This window comes from Hirundo rustica, chromosome 18 (genome assembly GCF_015227805.2).
Source record: "Hirundo rustica isolate bHirRus1 chromosome 18, bHirRus1.pri.v3, whole genome shotgun sequence".
In the NCBI taxonomy this organism is placed as follows: domain Eukaryota; kingdom Metazoa; phylum Chordata; class Aves; order Passeriformes; family Hirundinidae; genus Hirundo; species Hirundo rustica.
In genome coordinates, this window is record NC_053467.1 from 9,443,982 (window position 1) to 9,452,685 (window position 8,704).

General features: G+C 52.9%; 1 protein-coding gene across 2 annotated transcripts in view; it reads right to left on the minus strand.

Moving 5' to 3' along the window:
• RGS9 (regulator of G protein signaling 9) overlaps positions 1–8,111 on the minus strand; it is a 31,449-nt gene extending 23,338 nt beyond the window's left edge. For both annotated transcript variants that reach the window (XM_040081847.2, XM_040081848.2), the window contains exons 1-2: positions 7,977–8,111; positions 2,233–2,329 (exon numbers count right to left, since the gene is read on the minus strand). In XM_040081847.2, the coding sequence (XP_039937781.1) occupies positions 2,233–2,329; positions 7,977–8,039 (160 nt within the window). In that variant the 5' untranslated portion in view covers positions 8,040–8,111. The remainder of the gene's footprint in view (positions 1–2,232; positions 2,330–7,976) is intronic.
• Positions 8,112–8,704: the final 593 nt, after the last annotated feature.

Here is an 8,704-nt window from a genome sequence, read left to right on the forward strand (position 1 = left end):
CCCTCCTCAGGGGCTCAGAAAGGGCTTGAGGATGAAACAGCTTTCACAGCCAGGGAAGGGGAGGTTTTGCTCCACCTTGCCTGGAAAGATTCACTGCAAAGAAGCTCCAGGTTCACAGAGCACAGTCCTGTGTCAGTTTTGTAGAGGACCAGTGACTCGGTCCTTTGACGGGCAGAAGGGATGTCCAGATCTCACATCCAAGCTGCAGTGCTTACAGGATTTATCAAAGGGAGACAAGATTTCTGCATTCACACACGTTTTATCTCTGCCAGTTCTTTTGCTGGACTGTGAGCAGTTGTACCCACAGGCAGCATAAACCTCCAGCAGTTTTAGTTCTACGTTCTGGGGGGCAAATTTCATGAACCTCCTTCCATTTCAAGAGGGCAAAAATGCACTTGTTCCCTGATCAGTTACTGGCCTTTTCCCCCAGACCTCCCCTAGGACTGCAGACTGAGGTGTTGACCTTTCTTGACATTGCAGTGATGACTTAACTTTCTAATAGGGGCTCAGAGCTCTTATCCTACTGCCTGCTTCCTGAAATAGATGAAATTAAAGGATTATCTCATCACTCATTTCTAGACAGCTCCCTCTGTAAGCACTTTCCCCCAAAGGTGCACATTTAACATCGAGGTTTATTTGTGAGCCATTTGACTGACTTTCACTGAATTTAACTAGTTAGCTTCCTGCACAGACAGAGCCGGGCTCTCTCCCATGAATCTGTCCCCTGCTCCAATATTTTCACCACACCTTCATCAGACATGAATCAGTCTCGTTTGCAACATCTAGAAGCCAATCAGTATCCATGCAGCAGTAAAAATGTCAGTTCAGAGAGGGATGACCAGCACCCAGGGGGAGTGGAAGGCACTTGCCTCTCAGAGGTGGACCAGAATTTATGACTTGTGCAAGAGGGAACTTGCAGCAATTCTAGTTAAGGAACCAGAGTAAAGCAGACAGCATGCAATGAGGGAAAGTGCCAACACACCAGACACCCGTGGACTTTTAGGAAGTGGGATTTTACGCTGGGCAGGCATCGAGAGAAGTTCTCACTCCCCTGCACTTGGTCTGCGCGGGACGTCATCCTCAGCACAGGGAATCTCCTCTTTGTGCTGCCTTAACTGCTCCCTGCCAGCTCCGGGAAGCAAAGCTCTGGGAAGCTCCTTTGTACAGGCAGAGCCTCCACCCAGCTCAGCTGCATAATAGCTGTGTGAGCCAGGATGTGGTTTGCACTGCTGTGCATGGAGGGTGCTGCTGAGAGCAGGCTTCAGACGTGTCCGCGTTCTCCCGAGCCTTCCACTGACTGCCTCTTCCCATGGGCAAGTGACTTCAGTGCCTCTGCAGCCTCATTTTTATTAAAAAAAATATTGGGGCAAACACACCGGGCCTACCAGGCTTTGTGAACATAGGGAGGAAAAGTCTCTTGGCTTGCCTGGAGCAAACTCCCTGGTTTCAGTGGGAGTTTTTGCTCTGAATTTCAAAGTGCCGAAGAAAGATCGAAGCAGGAGGAGGAAACTTGGGTATGATAGGAGTACGTGTGAATATTTATAGTCGAGGATTCCTCACAAGAGCTTTTGTGGAGGCTTGGAGAAGAGGGAAGCAGAGGCACTGATAGTGCCTGGTGAAAGGAGCAGCAGGCACAAGGAGGCTGTGATAAGAGCTGCCTGTAACACTGTACATGACACAGCACAGCTCCTGTCTGCTGCTCCTTCAGCCTCCTTGAGGCAGGCAAAGCTGTCATTTACAGGCACAGAAGTGGGTTGAATATTTTGTTCTTTTCCTGCCTACTCAAGGAAAATTATTACTAGCAGTAAACATTAAAAGGGAGACTAATTGTTTATTGCTCCTTTCTGAAGTACCATCTTTCAGTCTGCCTCCAGGCTGCTTGTTTTAATTGGATTTTAATATTTATCTTTATTTGTGATCCAGCCTCGCTGGGAGCATGAGAGCCGCAGCACGTCCTCACCTCTGTGCTAAGGCAAGGTCACTTGAGCTAACCCCCAGGAGACAGCTGAAAGTGCCTGGGGATCAACCTTTGTGTCTGATTCCAAGAGCTGGAACGAAACGAGACACGAGTGAGAAGGAGATAAAGGGAGCAGGTACATTTCAAATGATGTGCAGCTGATATTTATTGGGAACAGAGCTCCAGCACGCAGCCAGGCACTGGCAGCCCTGGGGTCTACACACAGCTTTTCTCTGCTGAACCAGCCCCGTGCCCTCCCTCAGGGAAGCTCCTACCTGTCACGGCGTGGGGGATGCTGGCGACCGTCACCGTCTGTGTCTGGGTCTTGATTCCCGTGTCGGGGTTCTGCATCTCCATCATGAGTGTTTCGATCTGCAGAGCAGGGGGTGGATGGGATGGAGTTCAGGAGCGGGCAGGAGGGAGCTCTGCCAGCCAGCATTGCAGGGGTGGGCACTGGTGTGCCACAGCAACGCGTGCAGCGGCCACAGCGCCCTCTGAACCCTCCCTTGGCACCAGAGGTGCCACCTCCAGCCCACGGCAGCTCACACTGCCACTGGACACACACCCAGCCAGGGCTAGCACAGGAGGCACAGGATGGAGTAATTTCATGAGAGCTAAGGAGAAAACCAATAAATAAATGAAATCTCTGCTACTCATAAAGGTTCCTCTCTGCCTCACTGGGCACTTAGAAAAGAAGGGAGGGAATAAAATCTGCTTCTGTTAGGAGGTGCACAGGGAGGTGTGTGAGGGGCTCTCCAACCATTTCTGTGCTGGGCTGCACTCCCCCAGCCAGGGCTCAGCCCCTCCAGGGATGGGGCAGGGACATCCTCCCATCCGGCAGCATCTCTGGTCTAGGATTCCTCAGGGATCCTGGTGACTCATTTTTAACAGAGAAGGAGTCTCACACTCAGGGCCAGACAACTTTTATTCCTCATTCCCAATTATCTTTATTTCTTTTTAAAAGAGAAAGCTTTTCAAAGGTATTTTCCTCCTCTTTGGCTTCCTACCAGCGCCATTCCAAAAGCACAAAGCTCCTGCTTTCACCTGGGATCTGTGCTCAGATGGACGGAGTTGGGGCACACTCATATCTTCATTTTTGATTATCTGAGTGCCATGAGAACTTGGGGGAAGATGCACTTCTTTTTGTCTTCAGCTTCTGCAGGGATATTAAATCAAAACTGGTCCAACAGGACCAATTTGGTCTCTCCACACATTTGTTTTGGGTGAGGCTGTAGCTTTTTAACTGAGAGTAGAGGATTTAACAAGCGTGACTTGATGACACGAACACATAATGGAGGGTATTGTCTTCACAGGCACCACAGTGACTTTGGTCCCAAGTCTTGCCAAGTTCTGTGAGGATTTAAGCTGTAGTGACAGGATACACTCTGGGCTTGTCAGTAAAACTGGATTTTCAACTGCTTTTAAAGGCAGCGACAAATTAATGCTAAACTGGAGAAGCCTGGTAAAATCTAACAAAAAATATTTGTATAAATACTTATAAAATATTTTAAAATAGCAAAACCAGACCATAAGTGATGGAATATGAAGACTCTCTCAGGTCTTTTAACAGAACCCACAATTTCAGCCTCAGAAAGTTCAGCTGCGTGGGATGAGGTGAGGCAGGATGGTCCAGCAGGCAGGGCACTCATTTAGGGGTAATTCTAAACAAACCCAGGTACCTTGGGAAGTCACTCTGTGACTGCACAGTCACACCCACAGAGCAGAGATACTGAGGGCAAACACAGCCCTGCTCATCCCTCCGTCCCAGCGCTGTGACCACGCAGCAGATCCCAGCAGGATCCCCCCAGGCTCAGGCAGGACAGCACATCCTGCTCCAGCACACAGCTGCTGTTCTCCAGGTGGGCTCGAGAGACATCTTCAAGCAGCTGAGAGCAGGGAACTGGCTCAGAAACCCCCAAAGCACAGCACAGCACGTTCCCTTCCTTTAACCAGCAGCTCTTCAGCTCTCATCATGCTCACGCTCTGCCGCGCTCCCTCTTGTCACGGGAGAAATGACAAATACATCAAAAAGCAAGGAGCTGCTCTTGGGGGGTGCTTAGCTGTGGCTGCAAACCATCCACCTGGCTGATCAAAACTCAGCCTGCCTCTGTCTGCTCTCCCAAGGGAACAGAGGATTACAGCGATCAGGAGTTGCCATCAGCACCAGCCTGCCAGAGGGAGGCCAGGAGGGCTGCTTCAGACACAGCAGGAACTCTTCCTCGCTTTGCTAAGGGCTCCAGTACATTTTGTCACGCTTTCAGCCAGGAAAGAGCTGTCTGGTTTGAATTTTGCAGAACCAGAAGCCACTTCCTGACTGGTTGATGGGTGGAGATGCACACAGAGGTAAATATCAGGACTGCCAAAGGAGCCAGGCTCCAGGGTGAGCTCATCTCACGCACAGAGACGCCAGGAGGCAGGAGCCCCGTGGAGATTTCCCTTCAGATCAGCTGGAATCTCTGCCTGGAGGTGAACTCACCCTGAAAGCCACAGAGGAGACAACAAGGAAACTGTCTGTCCCCTCTCTGATTGCACAGAGTCACAGGGTTCAGTTCACTGAGTGCAAAGCAGAACTCAAACTCCCATCAAGTAAGAAAAAAACATCACTGGAGTTTAGGAGTCTGTGGGACACCCCAGGGAGAAGCAAATAACCAGGAATGGGGTGTCCATGGCTCTGGAGAAGGATGGATGCTTTCCTATAGCAAGGAGCAGTGGGGGCAGATGACTGCTGATGGATTGCTTGGCTGAGTTACCCTGGGTGCAGGTCCCATCCCTGCTTGCCTGAGCTTTACCCTTTGGGCACTCACCAGCTCCCCAGGATCAGGGCATCCACAACGCAGAAAAAACAAACTCCAGGTGCTGAGCCTCAGAAATGCAACAGCAAAACACTGCCAAGGTGAGGAAGCCAGCCCTCCTCAGCATCAACCCAGAGACATCTTTGCTTCAGACATAAGAAAGATCAATTTTCCCAGCAGGAATTTCCATTTCCCAGCTGAGTGCACAGTCCTGGTGCTATAATTAAACATCTGCTGCTTTCTCCATCTTACTTGCGTGGTTCTATCCCACCTGACCCTGCTACTGTTTGCAAGGATCAGCCCTACCTGCTCTCATTTCCAAGGTAAGAATACAGTCCTTACCCCTACTCTGGCCTCTGTAGGGTCATTTCAACTGTTTTCAAGGTCTACAGCTACCAACCTCGCTTTGCACGTTGATGGATGGTCAGAAAAAAGAAGAAGTTTAAAAAATCCATTGTTAACCACCTAAAACTTCCTGCTTTTTCTTAATTAAAGCTGAGGGGAAGTGGCTTGCTCCCACTGAGTGATGCCTCAGCTAAAGGAAGTAAATCTGTGAGTGGGGAGGGCAGGGCTGTAGCTGGCTCTTCCCAGTCTGGAGGGGATTTTTTCCAAAGAACGATGCAGCACTGGCATCTCCCAGCCTGCAACAGGGAAAGGGAGGATGGGATGAGGCTGAGCTTGGCTTAAAGGCTCAGCTTCAGCCACAACCAGGGCTTCACTCAGAGAGCAAGAGACTGCTGGATTCCAGCAAAAACACAATTCAGGTGCTCCCACACTTCTGGAAATGCCTGGGAAGATGAGGGCCAGCAGCTGCTGGAAACCTAAGCCTCGAGAAGCAAAGCCAGGCTGGAAAAGCCCCCAGCCATGCTGCAGACCCTAATGGTCCCTCCTTATTGCTGCATAGCTTGGGGAAGCCACCAGGGACCAGAGTGAGGAGGAGGCAGAGGAAGAAGGCATCCATCCATCAGCCCTTCCCACAAGGTGTGAGTCACGGTGCAGCTCCTTAGCACAGCAAGGAAAAACACCCAGCCCAGCAGCTCCTGGAGAGCAGAGCCCAGCTCTGCCAGCTGATGCCCAGCTGATGCCCAGCAGAGCCAGATCTGGCTGCTGGAGCAGGCACAGGCACCAAAACCTTGGGTTCATTCAAGCTCTTGCAGCATCCAGCCAAAATGCATTTCAGAGGCTTGCTCACTATCCCAACAGACTTTTGGGTCATTCTTCTTCCAGCCAAGACGGTTTAGAAGGGGGGAAAAAAACAGAATAAAACAACCTAAGTGCTAGCATGATGAGCAGGTCTTACAGGGCTCTGGGGGCCTCAGATCCCCTCATAGTTCAGCCATAAAAACCAAGCTGCACATCCAGCCCGAGTCATTCAGAGCAGCCTCACAGCAAGAACTGGGCACTGCCCACCACCCCTACAGCAACCCCCTGTGCTCTCCCCTGTCCCATGGCAGGATTGCTGCTGTGGTCACCAGCTTCACGCTGGAGAGGCAGCACAGGGACCCAGGTGCTGGCAGCTGCAAAGGCACAGGGGGCCCACGGGCTGAGAGCAGGGCAGGAATCCCTCCCTGCAGCTGCAGCAGCCCAGGCACAGCGAGTGTCAGCTGGCAGCAAAGCGTGAGCACAGGCTTAAGCAATTAACAAAGCTTCTTTCTAGGATTTTAGCTCCTCATGGGTCTAAGCCTGTAAGGTGCTCGCTGAGCATCCTCAGCTCCCATCGTGGTGAAGGAAAGGTGCCTGGTGTTTCCAGGCAGCTCTGAGGACGTGGCTGGCTGCACACAGACCACACTGCCATGGAACAGCCAAGGCTCCAAACACGGTTTCTCCAGGGTCTGGAAGAAACTGAGCAGGAATGAAAGTAGAGATGAGAGGCAAGGGCTTTCACTGACCACCGGGAGCTTCCCTTCCTACTGCTAACAGGTCCAGACTTGCAAAGCACTGGAAGTGCTCAGCCCCCCTGGCTGCTCACGGTGTGAGCGGTGCACACTCTGTAAGAGCCATCCGCTGTGTTTTGACTGATCTTCCCACCTGAGGAACTCGGAGCACTTTGCAGAGACTGCTGCACTCCCACGGAGCAGCTGAAGCACAGCTGCAGGCAGTTGTTTTCTCAAAGCACACAGCTTCTCCTCTGCACCCCCGCACACAACTCCACTGAGTATTCCTCAGTACAGAATTTGGCCTGGAGTGTTTCCCTTGGCAGGGCTCCCCAGCCAAATTTACCCTGCAAGACATAGCACCAAAGAAAATACCCTCTTTACTTCCTCTGGTGTAGTAAGTACAGTGCATGTGCTGCCAGACTCATACCTTAGCACTGAATATCCCCAAATTCCCTTCCCTTTACCCCTGGAATCCTCCTTAGGTTGTGGGCGTTGAGGAAACCTAACTACAATTCGAACAGCAACTTGCTGGCTGTACTTGTCACTGGAAATTCAGTTAATCCCATTCAACAGGATAAGCCACACTCAGGAGAGGTGGGTGGGAGAAAAGCTAGCTTAACACTCTTCTTCTTAAAATCTGCAGATACCAGCTACACTACAACAGGCTATGCTTTGAATGAATGCTACAGAAAAAGCCCACCGAATGCTTTACAAAATTACACATTACACCCAAAAGCGTGGGCGTACATCACCCCACTCCTTCTACTGCTTCTGGCCACAAACATGCTCATTTCTGAAAAAATGGAAGGAGGCAGAGAGCACGCAGTTGGCTGTAATGCACCCTCCGAATGTGGGCATCAGCTGAAAGCACTGGGAACACACACTGGACCGACTGGACCAGAGCTACACTGAGTGGCTTGGCACTGCAGGTGATGGATTTTTTTCCCTGGGAACGGACACAGCTTTGAGGGACTTTGAAAAAAATATAATGGAAGAGGGAGAAAATGTGTCAGGGGAACCTTTCAGCTAAGACAAGCTACAAAAGATAAACAACATTACAGTCCTATTTTCTCCATCACTTCAGCACACGCTACCCCTCCAGCCTGCCCCTCGAACCAGCCGGGATCCACAGCAACAGGTCATGGCCCCAAACTCCCGGGCAGGGGCTGTCACCCCTCGGACCCCACACGCCCAGAAGTGCCCCAGGGAGCCGTGGCCGAGCAAGACGCTGTGAACACACATCACCCGAACCATCGCCAGCGCTGGGCATCGCATCGCATCGCCCCGCCCGGACGCGCCCCCGGCGTGCCCATAATGGTGCGGCCGTCCCCGGCGCTGCTGAGCCCTCACCTTTTTCAGGAAGGCCATCCGCGGGCGGTAGCGCTGGCCCTGGTCGAGCCGTGTGACGGTCATGGTGGCGGCGCGGAGCGGAGCGCAGCGGAGCGCGCAGCGGAACGCGGAGCGGCCCCGGCCGGCGGCACCTGCCTGCGGACACCGACACCCGCCGGGGGCGGCGCCACCGCTGCGCGCCGCAGCCAATCAGCGCCCGCCGCCACGAGCTCATTTGCATGAAGGCGTGGGGCCGCCGCCTGGGGGCGCTCGTGGGAGAGCGGGACGGAATGGGCTGGGCTGGGCTGGAACGGGATGGGATGGGATGGGATGGGATGGGATGGGATGGGATGGGATGGGATGGGATGGGATGGGATGGGATGGGATGGGATGGGATGGGATGGGATGGGATGGGATGGGATGGGATGGGATGGGATGGGATGGGATGGATGGGATGGGATGGGATGGGATGGGATGGGATGGGATGGGATGGGATGGGATGGGATGGGATGGGATGGGACGGGACGGGGTGGGATGGGATGGGATGGGATGGGATGGGATGGGATGGGATGGGATGGGATGGGATGGGAGGGGAGGGGACGGGATGGGATGGGGTGGGATGGGATGGGATGGGAGGGGAGGGGACGGGATGGGATGGGGTGGGATGGGATGGGATGGGGTGGGATGGGATGGGATGGGATGGGATGGGATGGGATGGGACGGAATGGGACGGGATGGGATGGAGTGGG